At 64.2% G+C, this 18,120-nt stretch overlaps 4 protein-coding genes across 5 annotated transcripts; 2 read left to right on the top strand and 2 right to left on the bottom strand.

Moving 5' to 3' along the window:
- Window position 1: 1 nt before the first annotated feature.
- On the bottom strand, window positions 2–2,397 carry CHLRE_06g287100v5 (uncharacterized protein). The gene is made up of 7 exons (XM_001695444.2): window positions 2,237–2,397; window positions 1,997–2,128; window positions 1,754–1,786; window positions 1,367–1,450; window positions 965–1,087; window positions 736–783; window positions 2–452 (listed from the first exon to the last, which is right to left on the bottom strand). The coding sequence occupies exons 2-7, from the start codon at window positions 2,033–2,035 to the stop codon at window positions 378–380; spliced, it is 402 nt and encodes a 133-aa protein (XP_001695496.2). The 5' UTR covers window positions 2,036–2,128; window positions 2,237–2,397; the 3' UTR covers window positions 2–377.
- A 280-nt stretch (window positions 2,398–2,677) lies between these two features.
- Window positions 2,678–9,176, top strand: CHLRE_06g287150v5 (uncharacterized protein). The gene is made up of 15 exons (XM_043063359.1): window positions 2,678–2,901; window positions 3,202–3,345; window positions 3,470–3,560; window positions 3,825–3,956; window positions 4,162–4,230; window positions 4,360–4,407; window positions 4,560–4,711; window positions 4,893–5,277; window positions 5,507–5,617; window positions 5,818–6,014; window positions 6,247–7,090; window positions 7,292–7,408; window positions 7,608–7,651; window positions 7,793–8,170; window positions 8,297–9,176. Exons 1-15 carry the CDS (start codon window positions 2,837–2,839, stop codon window positions 8,574–8,576), a joined length of 3,057 nt encoding a protein of 1,018 aa, XP_042924065.1. The 5' UTR covers window positions 2,678–2,836; the 3' UTR covers window positions 8,577–9,176.
- A 251-nt stretch (window positions 9,177–9,427) lies between these two features.
- On the top strand, window positions 9,428–16,309 carry CHLRE_06g287176v5 (uncharacterized protein). The gene is made up of 12 exons (XM_043063360.1): window positions 9,428–11,910; window positions 12,041–12,166; window positions 12,429–12,518; window positions 12,733–12,816; window positions 13,028–13,168; window positions 13,366–13,706; window positions 13,834–14,122; window positions 14,307–14,399; window positions 14,532–14,714; window positions 14,875–14,916; window positions 15,127–15,259; window positions 15,452–16,309. The coding sequence occupies exons 1-12, from the start codon at window positions 9,898–9,900 to the stop codon at window positions 15,685–15,687; spliced, it is 3,771 nt and encodes a 1,256-aa protein (XP_042924067.1). The 5' UTR covers window positions 9,428–9,897; the 3' UTR covers window positions 15,688–16,309.
- Window positions 16,082–18,048, bottom strand: CHLRE_06g287200v5 (uncharacterized protein). 2 transcript variants are annotated; one of them, XM_001695445.2, is made up of 3 exons: window positions 17,860–18,048; window positions 17,468–17,655; window positions 16,082–17,092 (listed from the first exon to the last, which is right to left on the bottom strand). In XM_001695445.2, the coding sequence occupies exons 1-3, from the start codon at window positions 17,917–17,919 to the stop codon at window positions 16,999–17,001; spliced, it is 342 nt and encodes a 113-aa protein (XP_001695497.1). In that variant the 5' UTR covers window positions 17,920–18,048; the 3' UTR covers window positions 16,082–16,998. The 2 variants fall into 2 exon arrangements, with proteins under 2 accessions (XP_001695497.1, XP_042924066.1); XM_043063361.1 differs by having other exon boundaries at window positions 16,424–17,092.
- Between the last annotated feature and the right edge of the window lie 72 nt (window positions 18,049–18,120).

Below are 18,120 nucleotides of genomic sequence, written 5' to 3' on the forward strand. Positions count from 1 at the left end.
GTTTGGCTCCATTCCATCTCGCTCATGTGTGCGCCAACCATGCAGCAAACCATGCATCCAAGCATGCGCCAGCTCGGCAGGTCGTTTGTTCGTGCTTCTCCCCTCCCTCTCTCAGTACCAGCCTAACAATTACCTTCTGCAGTCCACGAGCTGGCTACGTTTCTCAGTAGCCGCACCTGTTAGCCGCGTCTAGGAGGCACTGACTCTCAGCCCAATGCCCACAGCTGCAACGTGCTCCTCAGTTCTGTATCCCGCACTCCCCCATGCGTACACACTGATACTCAAGGCCTCAAGCCTGACATTCAGTTCCCAATCGCCTCATCCCCACTCCCCGGTGCGCCACACCATGGCAACACACACCATCTATAGGCGCCGCGCTACTTATTGAGGAACAGGTTTACTTTGCGCGAGAAGTCAATGTAGCCCTCCTGGTTCAGCTCCAGCGTGTTCACCTGCGGCCGCCACACCACCAAGCAGCTCGAGCAGCAGAGGTGCAAAGGGGGAGGCCCCGCGGAGGAGGACCGGAGCGGTGGCGAAGGGTGCACGACAATGTGTTCCATGCAGGCAAGCCGCGCAACACACATTCAAGCCTGCTCCCGGCAGCCCTCATGGGTTCTGAAGTGGCAAGGCTTTATTTTGGGATTCGAAGGAAAGCCCCCTCCTCCCCCACACATGGGATTGGTTCAGAGTTTACCCTCAACACACACGCACACACTCCGTGCCCTCACCACCCACCAGCCGCATGATCTCCTCCTCAGGCACCTTCCCGCTGCAGTACTGGACCTGTGTGGGCGGACGGTGCCGGAGGTGTTGCATCACCGGTACCTTGAGGTTGAGGCGTGCGAACACACACGCGCGCACCGTGCCCATGCGTATGCTCAAGGCGCCGATGTGCGTGCATCTGGCCGCGCACACTCTTGTGGGGCCGTCTGCCGGCCCTACGCGCACTGGCCCCTGCACCCACCAGCGCCCGCTCCAGCGCCTCTGGCGATATGCAGCCTTGCGGCGCGTCCCTGTCCGCAAACAGGCGGAAGGCGCGCATCACGTCCGCCTTCTTGTACGGCAGGTCCTGAGGCTTGGCCATCACCTGAGGAGGCGGGGCGACGTGGTGGTGGGGAAGTGGAGGCGGTGATGTGGCCACAGCGCAGCGGCGGCGCAGTGGGCCATCGGCGGAGCCAAGGCCGGCCTGCCACTCCATGCTGGAACGGCCTCCACCTCTGGCGCTGACTCTCCGCCACTGAGTCTGGCCTCGGGCTCCTTCTTTACCGTCCTCTGCGCGCCTTTTTATTCTCTGCCTGCTCCTCCCCCGCGTCCCTCCCCTCGCCCAGAGCACCCCGCCAAGCCCAGCGGCCGCTGCCTGCCGCACCTGCAGGAACTCATTGAAATCGATGTTGCCGTCGCCCGAGTTGTCGATCTCCGCAATCATGGCCTCCAGCTCCTCCTGCCGGACCTGTCGCCCATCACACACCGCGCGGCCCACACATGAAGCATGCAGTGGAGGGGAGACCTCTCAGCACGCCGCACACAGACATGGCATGCCTTGAGTGTACACACAGCTGCTGGCAAAGGTGGAGGCCTGGATGGTGCAACACACCCAGTTACCAGCGCAGGATAACATCCTTTCTTGCTGCGGGAGTGCGTCGCGCCTGGAAGCCCTATCCGCGTGTCCGCGGCCTATGGCGCCCGGAGTGGGCGCGAGCCACGCGGCTAGCTTCCCCTTGCTCAAGTGCGCGTGCTGGACGCCCGCACGCACCTTCATGCCCAGCAGTTCCATGAGTCCTTTGACCTGAGGGGTTCCACACAGGGCAGGCAGCGCAGCGCCGGCACGGTCTCCAAGGCAGTGTGTATGGAGTCACCGAAGCTTACCCGTGGCACCTTCCCTACCCCAATCTCATCCACAGGTCCTCCCGTGCTATCCTTGCAACCTCGTCCTTCCCCTACAGTTACCCGTGAATCTCCAAGGCCCCACTGCAGCTGGCCCAGGCGCACTGCGTACCTCGTCAATGCTCAGTGTCCCGCCCTTGTCCTTGTCCATGAGGTCGAACACCTCTTTGAGGTCCGCGATTTCTTGTAGCGTCAGCTCCAAGTGCGGCCCCGGCCCCGGATTTGCGGAACTAACAGGCAGCTCCTACAGATGCAGCAGCAATCGGTGTGCACATGCATCTTCAGGTCATGGCCATGCTTGCGTCTCGAGTCTTCGAGAAAGTTATGAAATTTGCAGCGAATGCTGACTGACCGGTCGTGGAGGCATTTTACGCTTTGGCCTTCCGCGCGGACTGAAAAACTCGTAACTTTGTCAGAAGTCCAGAAGTTGTCCCAAGCTGACAAGCGGGCTGCGTTGATGTCGCGTTGATAATGCAGTTACAAATATGTGATAGTGTTGCAGTCTAACACACGTTATTATGACATTGAAAGTAAGGTTGGTCAAATCGCTGCCACGGCACGCCACGCTGTGGCTGGCCCCCGACCCCTCCTGTCAACCCTGGGCACCATCTCCACCTCCATCTCCACCATCGTCCAATCTCCTTCCCCATCGAAGCCTTACAGGACAGCCCCGCAAGAGAGAGCTTGGGAACGCTTTCTCACGTACTTTGTGATATTTGATTCATCGGTCCTACAGGGGCGGAGGCCTCATTATAGCTTCCAAGCTACTGTAGACTAATATATGCTATACATAATATATAATATAAAACCATGGCGGTAAGAAAGGGGCCTATGATTATGCAAACGACTCGGTCACTCGGTTGTCACTCCGCGCACAAGCGCAGCGTGTCAGTCTAACTGTGTCATAATGCACCTCGGAGGAATAATCACCTGATTAGCTTACCCCTCGACAATGCATCGCGGGCCACACAAGCCGGCGACCTCGTTGCTGCACGTCAGCTCGGCGCTCCGACGCAGGTAAGCCTGACGCTCCTCTGCCAACGCCTACACAGCTCACGAGAAAGGGTGCACTTGATGAACGGCAGGGGGATGCTAGGGGCAGGGACTACGCCTGGGACCTACGGGGAGGGTGCTACGTCCCTCGGGGACCGGCCCTCAGGGGGACGCGCCTCAGTTCAATCCTCCCCTCCCTCCGCCCCGCCCCATTATATCCCGTATTGCCCCGCCCCCCGTGCTATAACCAGTACGTATCTGTCGCCAAGGAAGCCCCCCCCACACACACTAGTCCTCTACACACCACCGGTGCGCCCGGCGCAGGTGCGATGGCGAGGAGATGACTCTGGCCAAGCTGGTAGAGATTTGCGTTGAGAGCGGCCAGCCCCGCACGCCGCTGGCCGTCACGCGCCTAGAGCTCGGCTGCCAACTATTCGAGCGCATCGGGGAGTGCGTTGCCGAGTACAGGTACGAGCGTTGTTGGGAGGGGCAACCGTGTGACGAGGGCTGTTGATAAGGGAGACCTGGCGCACGAGGTGGAGCCTGGGTCTCACTACTGCGTTCGCCCATCCACCTCCGCCCGCGCGTGCAGGGAGGTGCAGCAGCTGCACGTGGACCGCAACCGCATCAGCCGCATTGAGAACCTGTCGGCGTTCAAGCACCTGCGTTGCCTATACCTCCAGGTAGGTGCCCGGCGGTGCCGGACTGCAGCTGCAGGTGCCGGACTGCAGGTTCTCGCAGCGAGGGGCATCGAGCTCGGCGCCGCCCCCCCGCCTAGCCACGCACCCGAGCACTTGAGGCACATGGCAACGGAGCCCCTGCGATCCTCCCCAACGATTTCCCACCCGGGCACACATCCACGCTCGCCACGATGATCAAACCTGTCACATCAACCGTAACCGCACCCGTCACGGCAACCGTAACGGCAACCGTAACCGCAACCGCAGGGCAACCGCATCCGGGTGGTTGAGGGCCTGGAGGGGTTGCGGCAGCTGCGGCTGCTGAACCTGTCCGCCAACCAGCTCACGCACCTGGCCGGCGGCGGACTGGAGCGACTGCCGCGCCTGGAGACGCTGCTGGTGGGGCCCTTGGGAGTTTAGACGGGTAGCCAGTTGTGTGGGGCTGTTTGCGGCGTAGGCCGTGACGGCTTGGCGCAAGGGAAGCTGTGGGCGGGGGCGATGCATGGCTCATTGGCTTTCGTGTCGTTGATCGAGAGCTTGGTTAGTGCCGGTGATTCTTGGGGGAACGTGTGCCGCACCTCTTGCCGTGCTGCTGCCGCTGCAGGTATCCGACAACCAGCTTGCTAGCGCAGACGCTGTGCGCTGTCTGGCGGGTTGCACGGCGCTGTGCGAGGTGGGTGCTGCATGGGGCGGGGCAGCAAGCGGGTGGTTAGGATGCGCACGAGGAAGGGCGTGCTATGGAAGCACCCCGGCCCCCGCCTCCAGCGGTCTGCAACATTGCGTGTACTGCTCCTTCATACAGTTGGATTTGGGCCACAACCAGCTGGCGGAGGCTGAGGGCGTGCTGCAGGTGAGCGTGCGCGCAGGGCCCGCGTGTCAACCTGAGCCCACGCTGTGCTGCGTGTCTTCGCCGTCCACATCGCCCGTCTGCCAACACGCCGGGCCACACACACCTTCACCTGCCCGCTCTGCCAACGCCCGCCATCCCACCCATAATCACAGGTCTTGGAGGCAGTGCCGCAGCTGCAAACCCTGACCCTGGCTGGCAATCCCATGACCCAGACCGCGGCTGGGGCTGTGGCCGCCGCCGTCGCCTCCTCCGCCGGCGCCACGGCACCAGGTGCCGCCCCGCACGCACCGCTAGCGTTCTACAGGTCAGACTGCTGCAATCCAACGTATGTTCTATGCTACAGCGCGAACAGCTCTGTTCCGATGGCGCTACCTCAGCGCATCCGTACCTATCCCTGTTCCTATCGAGCCGTACCTGTGCTGCTGTCTTACGGTATGTTCACGTGTTGGCAACCGGGCGTGTTGTGCAACCAACATGGCGCGCAGGCGGACGGTGGTGGCGCGCTGCCGGCAGCTGACGGCGCTGGACCACCGCGCCGTGTTCCCGCAGGAGCGCCGCTACGCCGAGGCCTGGTGGGAGGAGCAGCTGCAGGCGCAGGCAGGGGCGCAGGCACGGACGCAACAGGCGCTCACGTGGCCCTTGGGCACCGCTGCGCCCGTCCCATCCGCGTCCACGGCGGTGGCAGACATGGGCAGAGCCGGCAACGAGGGCCTCGTGGATGGCTGCGCATCATCGTCGCCGGCGGGCTCGTCGTGGGTAGCTGCGGGAGAGCGCGCAGGCGCCTCGGCGCGCTCTGCCTCCCTGCCCGCTGCGCTCGCCGTGACGTCGCCGCTGGACATGTCGCGGCTGCCGCAGGACGTCCTTTACCCGGTGCGGCCCGGTGCTTGCGGTGCGGTGCTCTCCAGGGGCCATGTGCACCAGGGGCGGGGGCTGCATGGCCGCGACTGCCGCACGAATGTCCTCGTGCACGGCTGGCAAACACGCACACATACGCATACGCACGCACACACACACACACATACATACCAACACATGCATGTACAGTCCCTGAAAAGCCTCAACCCGCCATGTGTTGCCCGCCCGCCCTCCCGCCTGCTAGGTGCTGACGCGGCTGGACGCCAGGTCGCTGGTGATGAGCGCCCTGGCCTGCCGCCACTGGTGCGGCGTGGCGGCCTACCCCCTGGCGGCCACACGGACCGCGCGGGCACAGGTGCGCGCCGTCCAGCAGCAGCGGGTCGCCTGGCTTGCCCGTGGTCAGCTGCGTGGCAGTGAGGTCGTGCCGCGTGCCTTTCACCTATGCTGCCCGGCAGAAGGGGCGCTCTGATTTGGGTTGTAGCCCTAAGTGCATCCCCAAGTGCATCCCAGAGATTGCCTGGAGGCAACTGTTGTGCGGCTCGTGTCACTGGGCAGGCGGCCCTGGTGGACGCGGCGGCGGCGGTGCCGCGTCTGGCGGAGGAGCTTATGGCGGCAGTGACTGGTGGAGCAGCGGCACCCGGGCTGGGGCGGGGGCCGGGTCTAGGCCCCGTGGCGGCAGCGGCAGCAGCAGGCGCACAGGCGCCGGACAGCGGCGGTGTGGAGCAGCTGCAGGAGCTACTCGCCATACGCACGTGGGTGTCGGGGGGAGGACACAGCGCGCGTTCGTTGTTGGGGATGGGGGTTGTAAATACCAGCTCAAACTAAACCAATCCAATTAAAACGAGTGGCGCACAGGCAGAGGCGTTAGTTGCAAGCGAAAATACTTGCGGCATTGTTTCCACCAAACCAGAGGCACTTAACGTCTCTTGGGACTCCTCCACAGTGATGAGTGGCTTCCGTTCATGTGATTTCCCCGACGCACAGGCCCGCACGGCCGCTGGTACAGCTCTTCTTCTCGCTGCAGGTCTTGTGGGATACCTACCTCCGCCGCTGCGCCCATCGGGCTGCCGCGGCTGTGTCAGTGGCGGCCGGTGCTGCCGCGGGCACGGACGCCGATGCGGGCATGGAGTCAAGCGCACACCTAGGCGGCCTGCCCACGGCCGGCTCACATAGCAGCAGCCCGGGGTGTGAGGCGGCTGGAGCATTCGACGCTGCAAACAAGTCGGCAGCAGCAGCCGGCACAAGTGGCGTTGGCGCGCCCTGTGACCCCTGCTCACAAACGGCGGAGGACCAGGACTCAGATGCGGATCTGGCATTGGCGCTAGCACTTAGCTTGCAGCAAGGCAATGCGGGGGTGGCGGAGGAGGAGCAGGCGAGGGAAGGGAGAGGGGCACGGAGCCCGGGGCAAAGCCACCTCCCAGTTGCTGACGGGGATGTAGAGGTGTCAGGCGCACCGGCGACCGTCGCCGCGGGTTACGCCGCGGCTGCAGGATTGCAGCCGGGCGTTGAGCCGGCATCGCTGGGCGAGGCCGACGTCGAGCATGACGCAGGGGCGCTAGCGGCTGCCGCCGGCGATGCGGAGGTTGAGCAGGAGGCAAGGGGGGATCCGGAGGGCCTAGCAGCAGCAGTCACAGCAGCAGAGGAAGTTGCCACGGCCGCCACGGAGGACCCAGCCTTGGATCCTGCGTTGGGCCCTGTCCTATACCCCGGCAGTGACTCGGAGGCCTCTGGCTCCGAGGGGTGCTCGGAGCTGGAGGTGGAGGAGACCGACATGGACAGCCACGCGTGGCGCATGGCGGCGTGGGAGCAGGCACAGCACATGCTGCGGGTGCGTGCCGGAAGAGCGTGCGTGCGTGTGTGCGTGCGTGCGTGCGTGTGTGTACCGTGTATGTTTGCTATATCCTTGACCGCGGTATTCGGCGGTACTGCCAGTGGTCTTGCCGGCCTTCCGTTTTACCAGTGCGCCGTCCATGCTCCATGCGCGCTGACCATACCCTCCTGCGTGCCACCATGCACCGTGACGCTGCAGGCCCGGGCCTTTGTCTTGCCGGCGCTGCCCGCCGCGCTGCCGCTGGGCCCACGCGCCCTGGCGCTGCTGCGCAGCCGCACCGGCAGCGCCGATGACCTGGACTTCTACGTGCCGCAGGTGGGGGAGCTTGGAGTTTGAGGCTTGGGGAGTTGAGGCATTGCGCTTTGGGGTGGTTAGAAGGATTACGGTATGGATGGGTCATGCATAGGATGGGATGAGTACCGTAGCAAATGCCTGGGTGCGGCTCTCGGCGACGCCTGCTGAGCCAAGCCTGTCACGCCCTCGCCCTCACGCTGCCTCGCTCCCGGCCACACAGCTGCGCCCGCAAGACGTGGCCCGCCACAACGCCAGCGCAGGAAGGTGCGTGACTGGACCCCCGGGTCCTGCACTGCACGTCTGACACTGGATGCAACTGCTGGGGGCTTCGGCTGTAGTCCCCGCAGTGAGGGTGATACCGTGCTGCCGGTGCCAACGGCCGACCTGTCAAACCTGGGCCCGCAGGCTGACCGAGTGGCTGCTGGGTGTGGAAGCACACTGCCGCGCCGCACACGAGCTGGATGCAGCTGCGGCCTGGGCATGGCCGCGGCAGCTCGTCGCGCGCCAGGCGGAGGAGCCGGCGGCGGCGGCGGCAGCGGCGGCGGCGGAGCAGCCGCTGGCTGTGGAACAGGGGCCGGAGGCCTTGGGTGCCACAGCCGGCAACCTGGCGGCAAGTGCAGGCGGATTCGCGGCGCCTGTGGCATCTCTCCCGGCGGGCGGTGAGGATAAGAAGGGCGGGGCGGCGGGTGTGCAGCGCTGGCCCGCGGCGGCGGCGGCGGCGCTCGAGATGCGGGCGGCGCTGGGACGCATGCTGGCGGCGCGGCGGGCCGAGGCAATGGCCAGGTGCGCATGGGTTTCCTTGGTTACTGACTTGCATGTGCTGAAAGTGGAGCCTCATGCAAGTTTGAAAGGGCTCTTGCCAGTCATTAGTCATGGCCAGTGACGCTCGTTGCCGCTTGGCTCGTGCAGGGCGGCGGCGGCCGCGGCAGTGCGGGCGGCGGCAGAGGCGGCGGCAGCGGCAGCGGCCGCGGCTGCGGCTGCTGGGGCAGAGGCGGCTGCGGAGGCACAGGCTGCCGCGATTGTGGATGCAGTGGGCCAGGTTGCAGATGCCGGCGCGGGGTTGGCTTTTCATCCGGAGCCTAACGCATCTGGAGATCGGGCCGGGGTTGCCGATGCTGGTGGCGCTGGTGCCCCCACACCAGCTGGGATTGGTCCCGCAGGTACCTGCAGTGCGCCGGTGGTGCGGTAGTAGGGGCGTCTGGAGCAGCAGCTCGGTTGGTGCCTAGCGCAGCGTTGCGCCAAGTCAGGTGGGCATCGACGCCTCACAGATAGAGGACTATCCAGACGAGGATGGTGGAGAGGCTGGCGATGCGTTGGGTGCAGGCGGCATGAGGCAAGGGGACCAGGCCGCCGGCTTGTGAAGCTCAACTCCTGCGTCTGGATGCAGGTGGCGGAATTCGAGTGGCCAGGTGCTATACTGTATAGGTGCTATACTTTATACCGTCTACGGCTCATGGCTGCGGGTGCTCAGGCGACTGCTCGCCACTCCGACCAACCCAGGCAAATAGCGCAGGCAAGACCGCGCCCGAAAGCCAATCGCGTACGAATGCACACACAAACCCTTGCCTGCTAGGCCCTCTAGTACGCCAACTCAGTGGCGGCTCTGACATGCGCTCTTGCGCCTTTAGTGAGGGCTGCTCCCTGGTCGTGGCGTCCACACCCTCCCAGCCTTTGCGGGGCACGCCCAGCTGTGCCCTGCAGGACCGGCAGTGTTACGGAACCGTGCCCTGCTGGACCGGCGCCCAGATGCATACGCATTTAAATACATCTATTGTAAGCGTGCATGGCCAGATTTCGTGTTATGTTGTTATGTTGACGCTTTTGCAGTTCGTATCCTCATGGTCCACAGAGAGGGCGGGGGGTAGCGAGGGGTAGCGGCCCGTCCGGCCCGTCCCCCGTCCCCCGTCCGGCCCGTCCGGCCCCCGAAGTCCTAGCCCCGCGCAGCCCGAGTGCAGCATATAACGGCAGACTGGGCAGTTTCGAGTAGCACGGTCGCCAATGCACACACAAACCCATGCACTCACAAGCACCAACTCACAAGTTTAGCTGGCAGAAAGTCATTTGCTTACTGTATATACATACAACCATCATGAGTAATTCCGCTACCACTTGCATACCTCAAAAACACGAATTATGCTGATGTCTCCACCTGAGGTCGGGCGCCCGCGCCCCCAGCATGGCAACCCGCACAGCTCCTAGCGACCATAAGTTGGTCAGGGGCCGGCTTGCCTTGCCGGCTCGCCCGGCCTGTCGCTTGGCAGCGCGTCAAGCGCTTCGCGCAGCAGCACGAAGGCTCGTGCTCAAGTGGAACCTAATTCGTGACTTGCTAGTTTGTGGACAGCTCGGGGCCTCTTTCTCGGGGGCTGTTGCAGTGTGGTTGTGCCGCTTTAGCTGGTCAACGCACTTGCAGTCCCTGAATTCAGCTCTTTGCCTTTTGTTTGAGGCCTGGAAGGTAGCCTGGCTTGTGGACCGGAGCTTGGTGATATCAACTGCGGGGTTTCAGCGCGGACATGGCATATCGGCCCAGCCTCAAAAGCCTGCCAGCTGGATTCTCTGGCTCTGGCTCCGGCTTATCAGCGTTAGAACAATCAGGAAGTCAATCAAACGATACAATTGCAAATCCTTCGGCCGCGGGAATCGTCGGAGCATACAGACCGCTGACAGCTGCCGTCCCCGTCAACCCCTACGCTTCTGGGACCCCTCCTTCCCGCCCGGTCGGCGATGCGGCTGGCGACATCAATGGTGCAGCCTCTGCACAGCCGGCCAAAGCTGTGCCAGCACCTTACCAGCCTCCCGCGCTCGCCGTCTGCACCTTCGCCGCGACAGCGGTTGGCGCTCAGCCTCATCCTGCGGAGGCCGTGACGCCTCCGCACCTCACGCCAACTAAGTCGGCTGGTGTCACAGCCAACATGTTGACAGCCGTCCGCTCGCCGTTGCCGGGGTACAGCCTGACGCCGCCAGCGGCTGTGCACACCAGCTCCCCGGCATCGTTAATTCCCGGCCTCGCGCATTTGGCCTCGCCGGCGCAGCACACCGCTGCTGCCGAGCTGGCGAGTACCGGCAGTGTTGGCAGAGTCAGCCAAACCGGACTATCAATTGTGGGCCTGCCGCCAGCGCTGGCTGCGGCGAAGGCTGTAGCAGCCAGCGGCAGCGCTGGTGGCTCGCGCCCGCTCAGCACCCACCCGTCTCGTGGCCCCAGCAGCGATGGCCTGGCTCAGCATTTTCCAGCCGTGGTTCCATTTCCAACGGCTGCTGCCACAAACAGCCAAGCGGCAGCTTACAACCCAATGCTTATGACATTGTCAACGGGAGCAGTAGCAGCCCCCGCCGCCGCCTCGCGCTCCTCAACCCCGCCCCTAGCCCCGCAGCAGCTGGTGCCGGCAGCAACCACCATCGCTGTCGCGGACAGCCTTCACTCCTCTAATCTGTCTCTGACGCCGCAACAGCAACCAGCAGCTCTGACCGCTCCTGCGATTCCAGCAGCCCCTATCCATGCCCCCATCGTCAGCACTGCGCCAGCGCCTGTGCGGCCTGTCGTGTCTGCCGCGGCGCCGGGCGCACACCTGCCCACGCCCATGGTGGTTGGGCGGGTGCCGCAGCCTGTGCTGGCCGCTGCCGCACCCGTGCCCATTATCACCTCCATTGCCGCGCCGCACCTGCTACCGGCAAGCGGGAGCGGCCATGACGGCGTCGACGGAGATGCGGCGGCGCGGCGCCAACTCGCCATCCAACTGGCGGACATGATGGGAGGCAGTGTGGACGTGGCGACCTGCCTGGATGTGCTGGAGCAGGTGGGCGGGGACGAGGGCCGGGCCGCAGCGGTGCTTCTGGAAATGTGCGGCGCCGGTGCTGGCGGCGGTGGCGCAACCAGCGACCGGCTGCCCGACGTGGTGGCGCCGGTTGCGGCTGCAGCCGCAGAGGACATGACGTTCGCCGCTGGCGATTTCGGTGCCGGTGCGGAAGCGCACGGCTTCTTCGCAGCTGCTGACAGCTTCGGAGCCGCCGCTGCTGGTCCCAGCACGGACGCGCGCTCTCCAGGCGAGGGCTTTCTGGGCATGGCCGCGGGCTTTGGAGAGGCGGCGGGCGCTGCTGCGGAAGTGGCTGCTGCCAGCGTCGATGCAGCTGCATTTGACTTCGCGTCAATCGCCGGTGGCAGCCCACCTGTGGGCCAGGGTGCGGAGCATATGCGTGCGGTGCTGGAGGCCGCGGGGCTCAGCTGCGACGACGAGGGCCTGGCACAGCTGTTTCAGCAGCAAGAGGAGATCGAGGAGCAGCGCCGCCGCGAGCAGCTGCAGCAGCAAACCGCCGCAGATGAGGCAAAGGTGAAAGAGCTGCAGCAGCAGGAGGAGGAGGCGCGGGCAGCGAGAGAGCGAGGAGAGCGGGAGCGCGCGGACGCGCAGGAGGCAGCAGGGGCGGCGGGCGCCGTGCAGGATGCAGGCGCGGCGTGGGGCAGCAGCGGCACGTCGGGGGGCACGGCCACGCAAGCAACGGGCTACTTCAGCGCTGCGGCCGCGGACGACACGGTGAGGGAACTGATGATAGCGGAAGCATAAAATGTTGTTGCATTCTGTCCCAGGTGTGATGAATGCACGTTATGTACTTCACGTTCCGTGTGCACCTAACCGGCAACTCATGTTTGCGCAACCCCAACAGGATGCCTTCTTCCAGCGGCCCGAGGAGGAGGGCGCTGATGACACGGTGAACATCTTTTTTGGTCAGGTGTACGACGAGGAGGCGCTGCGCTTCTGTATGGAGATATGCCAGGGCGATGTTGATTTGGTGAGTGCTTGTGGGTTGCGTGGGGAAGGGGGTTAGCCATTTCAAATCCCGACAAAACACTTGGGGGTTTGGGGCGGGGGTGGGGTCGCAATGTTCACGGCGCGGGGGCGAGGGCTGCGGTGCGTTTCAGATCCTGGCGAGGGACGCAAGCAGTTTTTTTGTTGTGGGTTGCCAATCGGCTTGCTGGTCGCCATTGTCTGGGCAGGTTGGCCTGCTCCGGCGCCAATCCTGCTGTTGTAAAGCCCTCTCGACCCCTGCGCAGGCCCTGGAGGTGCTGGGTGAACAGTATTTGGAGATCAAGACAAAGGAACAGCAGGAGGCTGATGAGAAATTCGCACGGGCCCTGCAGCAGGTGCGCGGACGCAGGTTGCGGATAGCGTCTTCGCGTGCTAGTAGACAGCCTGCTGTGGCGGCGACCTTTGGCTGACCTCTCACGCGTACCGTACATTCTTGTTGTCACAGCGGAAGTATCGTGCCATGCATAGCACATGCACCATGACGTTGCGCGCCTTGGGACCCTCTGGCCGCGCCTTGCATGGATTTCTTGGCCTTCTGCATGACCGCAGCAACACTCGAGCGGGGGTGCGGCTGTGGGCGACAGCCTTTTGGAGGACTACATGATCAACGCGGCGGAGGGGTTGGCGGACGTGGTGAGGCAGGGGTGGGGCGGTCAGCGGCTTGGGCATATGTGCGGCGAGCATGTTGCGTCCGCGTGGGCGAGACACGATTAGGCGTGGGCACACTCGGCCAGGGCGGTACAGGGGCACGCTAGCCGAGCGCGGACACGCAAGGGCGGTTGCGGTTTCGGCGCGCGGGTCCGCCGGCATTCTTGCTGACTGCTCCTCTGGGTCCCGTCTGTAGGCGGACTCGCAGCGGCGGCTGGAGGAGCGGCAGCCGGCGGAGCGTGGCAGCCGGCGCGGGCGGCTCGGCAGCGACGCGGAGGGCCGCAGCCGGCTGGGGCTCAACGTCCTGCGGCGCCAGTTCCCGGACGCATACAACGACGTGAGTGCCGCTGGCTGGGGGCGCTGGTGTGGCAGCGGTACACAATCCAACGACATTGCAAGGTCGCGCCTGCAGGCGTTATCGCTGCCAGTCGTACTGCAGACTCGTTCCAACATCCCATGCCACCGGCGACGCTCGCATGATGCCTAACACGCATAACTGCCTCTTCTGCGTTGCTCTCTGTATGAAATGCACAGGGTGTGGTGGAGGACGCGCTGTCCAGCCACGGAGGCAACGTGGAGGGCGCCCGCGCGGCGCTGCTGGCCATGGGCTACTGCGAGGCCCGCGCCTCCAGCACCCTCTCTGCGGCCGACGCGCCCGTGCCGCCTGCACAGCAGCGCCACCCAACGCCGCCGACACCGCCGCAGCAGCAGCGCCGCCCCGGCGCAGTGCCGGCGGGCGCGGGCGTTGGCGGAGGCCGGTACAGCGACGAGGAGGGGGACGGCGCGGCGCTGGTCAGCAACCGGGGCCAGGCGCAGCAGTGGCGGCTGGAGGGTGGCGGCTTGCCCGGTAACGCTGCGGTGCTGGGCTCAGACAGGTGGGTGAGCAAGCGCACAAGTGAAACAGCCGCCTGCTGCTGAGCATGCAATGGTTACTTGAAGTGAGGACGCGGATGTAATCCGCGCTGCTCCTGACGCTGCTTGCCGTCGCACGCTGCGCCCCAGGCACGCGGGTGCCAACGGCGCTGCAGCTCAACGCGCCACACAGCTGGCGCAGATGGCCGCCGCCTACCCCAACGGCAACGCCGCGGCCGCCCTGGCTGCCGTCGCCGGGAACGGCCACGGCCAGGACCAAGGCGGCGGCGGCGGCGGCTACCAGGACGACGACGAGGAGGGCGGCGGCGCCGGGCCGTCCACCAGCACTGGAGCGCCGGCCGGGTACAGGCCGCTGGGGCCCATCAAGGCGCTGGCCACGCTGGGCCTCAACTTCGACGAGCTGAACGTGTCGGACGAGGTGCGCGCAGGCGGGGTGTGCCGGGGTGCTCTGGCGCCACAGCCGGGAGTGGACGCGGGGCCGCCGGGATGTGCGGGATGGCATGGTCCCGGCCCCCCATCCCCGAGCGCCCAAGCTCGGTATACGCGTGCGTGGTGCCCTCATGACTGGCCTCTATCCGCGAATGCCCCTCGTCCATCCACAGTTGCGCGAGACGGTGCGCTTCGCATTCAAGGCGGCGGGGCTGCCGGCGGTCTTCCAGCAGCAGGCGGAGGCCGAGGCGGCAGCGGCGACGCAGGTGAGGACAGCGCGGTGTAGCAGGTCGCTACGACAATGGGGTTGGGTGCCGTCCGCAGGGGCATCGGACCAATCCTGTAGCTGCTTGGTCTGTGGAGTGTAAGCGTACGCCAACGCTTTCCTTGCCCGACAGTCGTCGGCCGTGGGCGGGCGACGCGTGGGCTACGGGCTCACACACGAGGAGAAGCAGCAGGTCTGGGCAACCAACCGCAACCTTCCGAAGGCACTGCATGAGATGGCGCGCCGGCTGAAGGCCGGCGGGAAGAAAGCGTACGACGCAGGCGACCGCCGCCTGGCCGGAGAGATGAAGCAGGCTGTGAGTACACTGGTGTTGGGGTGGCAAACGGCTTTTGCAGCCCGTGCGAGCTCTCCTATTAGCATTGCTAGGAACACAGCTCATCGAGGGAGGGCATGTACTGGAAGCGCACACATGCGCTCTCTAGGCGTGACCTGCGCTGCTGTTGGTACTGCTGCAGGTTCTGGCGATTGGGCAGCTGGAGCGCGAGGCGAACGAACGGGTGAGTGGACTCCACTTTTGCAGCATGTTGTCCGCGACGCTTCTTTTGCATGTTTGTATTCCTCAGCTGCGCTTCGTGGCGACGCGCTCCAGCGCCGTACAAACCCCGTACTCGGCAAGGCTGACACGCCCAGCTCCGTCCAGTACTAGCCCAGCCCGGAGCGGCACTTTGACGGTACCGGCCGCCTTCGCACTGCTTCTGGTCCCCCAGGCCGCCATGCGCATCTTCACGAACGTCAACAACTCCCTCCAGCAGCAGTGGAGCACCGACCTGCACGGGCTGCGGCCGCACGAGGCGCTCAGGCAGCTGGAGGAGCAGCTGCACAAGCTGTCCATCATGGGAGGTGCGCACTTATGTAGCTCCAGGTTCATGTGTCATGCATGTGCACATCGGCCGAAGTGCAAGCGCGCGTACCTATCATGCGTGTTCGTACCGTATGTGCGTGCACAGCGCGTTTCTGTACGGTATCCAGCGGGCAGCACCGGCCTCCACAAGCCTCCAGCCTCACACGCCCACCCGCCTGTGTGGCTTTCAGGCCACGTCAAGTGGACCATCATCACCGGCAAGGGGCTGCACTCGGACCAGGCCCTGGGCCCCGTGCTGCCAACCACCGTGGCCGAGTGGCTGGCGCGCAAGCGGCTGCAAGCGGTGGCGATGCCGGGCCACTACGAGGTGCACCTCACTCCGGAGCTCTTCGAGCGCCTGGCCGCGGACGCGGCGGGAGGCGGGCAGGCGGGCGCCGGTGGTGGGCAGGCGGGCGCGAACGGGTAGGCGGTGCTCAAAGCGGCGCATGGGATGCGCGGGAGGACGGTTGCCGTTTCTGTAATATGTAATGGTGGTGCGTTTGGCGCCATGGTCAGGGAGGCATTTGCAGTTGTGTGTGTGTTATGTACTTACGTAGCATGCTGCCGGCGTTATCGTAGTATCTTCCCCTGCGGCTTCCAGGTGTCACAGCGGCCATACAGTAGACGTTTCCCGCTGACAATTGTTTTGGTGGGTGTGGTATTAAGGCACTACACAGGTAGTTCTAGCAATCATAATAAAGACTCTGTAACAGTATGGCAAATGTTACGAGTACGGTATGCGCAATTGCGCATCACGGCATCACCTTTCGTCGTGCGCTGGCGGGTGCCGTGCCCCTGTGCCCGTGCGGACTGGGTGACAAGACGGAGCCACCATTGACATGGCCTTGCAGCCGTACTTAGGGCCAAAGTCCTGAGGGTGCGAGCGTGAACGGGCGCCCCCATGACCAGCATGCGGCTCACCTAATGACGGGGGTCCTCAATCCTCGCCGCCAACACGCAACTTTGCTGTTGTCAGTCCGCTGCGGCAGCGCCAGCCGTCAAGTGTCAATCAAGCGGGACCTTCTAAAGCATCTACCAGGAAAGCCCACGAGTGCGATGCGAATGGCGAAGTCCCGCGATCGTGTGATGCATCCCCAGCGGCCCAGCCCCAGGCATATGCCGATATGCGCGATATGCCACACTGCCGCCTGCATTACAGACAGCTCGATCTGTGCTTACACAATCACATGTCACATTCTTCTGGTGGCCTACAGGGCGCGCTCATGCGCCGTGTCCGTCACCCGTCAGTGGCCTCCTACATCACGACTTGACGTGGTTCGTACGGCTTCAGGTTCCCGCCCGCATGCCGCGCAATCCACCTGTGGCCTTGCCAAGGACCGCGCAGAGAAGTCGGCGTCACGGGCGTGTATACGGTACTGCAATCCATATTGCAGCTGCAAATCTCCCGTGGGAGTATCTTTTATGTCATTGTTATGCATTTCACTGAACCGACCATTGTACAAAGCAGTCCTACTGTGAAGCCAAGATGACACTCTACGCCCGACGTCGTGCATAGCACTGAAACACCTGAGCATCCTCAAACACGAACCGGCAGGCTGTCAGTCGCGGTGTGCAGCGCCTCCCTGCCAGCCAGCACATGTAGGACATCACCACCTGAGCATCCAAAATATCCGCATTCCCCAACGGGTCTGCATTCCCGCCTTTCCTGGTCATCCACTTCATTGCTGCCCTATCCTTGCACCAACACGCATCCACGCCATGCATAAGCGCCAAGTGCTTATGGCGCCGGCGGCGGAAGCGGCGGCATGGGCGGCGAGCTCAGCATAGGCACCAGCAGCAGCACGAACGGCAGAAAGCACATGGCCAGAAACCTGTGCAACCGCCCAGGGCGCAGGGCATGCGGTACCAGTTTAGTGCAGGACCCCACGCCTGCGCAGCAGGATCTGCAGGCGGATCCGGATTCCGGAAGCATGAGTGCAGCAGCACCGAGGCTCCTTCGCGCATCTGGTCTTGCCGAACGCAGGAAAACCGAGTGGAATGCTGATAAACCATGCGGATGATGGGTAACTCTGTTCGAACGGATGCGTGCCTGCAATTCCTGTCCGGTGCCCTGCGCCCGAATCCGCCACACGCTGTCGCAAGCACGCCGTGCCTATACGCCATGACAGCTGTACCCCGCCTGTACAAGTGGTTCGCCTACGCCCTGTGCGCATCTCTTGCCCATTCAGTCCTGTCTCGCAACTCACCAGGGCGCGAAGCCGGGGTCAGCCAGCTTAGAGTACTGCCACGTAGTCAGGTTCGTTGGCACTTCAGGCTCAGCTGGGGTGCTGGTGCTGCTGGCCTGGGGCTCAGGCCCGCCTGCAGGCGACGCAGCTTGTCGGAGCGGGAGCCGGCCGGGCAGCGCTACACGTCGCACAAGTAGCGGGAAAGCGGCCTGCAGGCGGGGCAGCACATGCCGCTTCTTCACCACAGGTACACTGGCCACCACCGCCAACACAACCCATGGGACTATGGACGCCCCGCCACTAACAAAGCTACGATCATATACTGCTATATAAATTGGGTCGGCGTGTGGTGCCGGCCCTGATAGACGGGCCGCAAGCCTGGTTGTGCTTCCAGAAGACAATTCCACACTCACCCTCCGCGCGCAAGTGGACTGAGCACTCCGCATCCGCAGACTAGACGCTGCGCAGCTCATGTTTACAGAATTGTCGGCAAGGGCTCTACTCGAACACCACAGGAAATGGAAGATTGCTGTCGCGGTGCAAGGCAGTGAATTGCCTGGTGAATGAGTTGCTGTCTACGAGGTGCAAGGCTTTGCTGTGTCAATACCTCTGCAGTGTAGACGGACCCCTGGTTCACAATGGAAATCCCTAATCAGAAGCCCTTCCCAAGTTCC

Source organism: Chlamydomonas reinhardtii, chromosome 6 (genome assembly GCF_000002595.2).
Source record: "Chlamydomonas reinhardtii strain CC-503 cw92 mt+ chromosome 6, whole genome shotgun sequence".
NCBI classification, from domain to species: domain Eukaryota; kingdom Viridiplantae; phylum Chlorophyta; class Chlorophyceae; order Chlamydomonadales; family Chlamydomonadaceae; genus Chlamydomonas; species Chlamydomonas reinhardtii.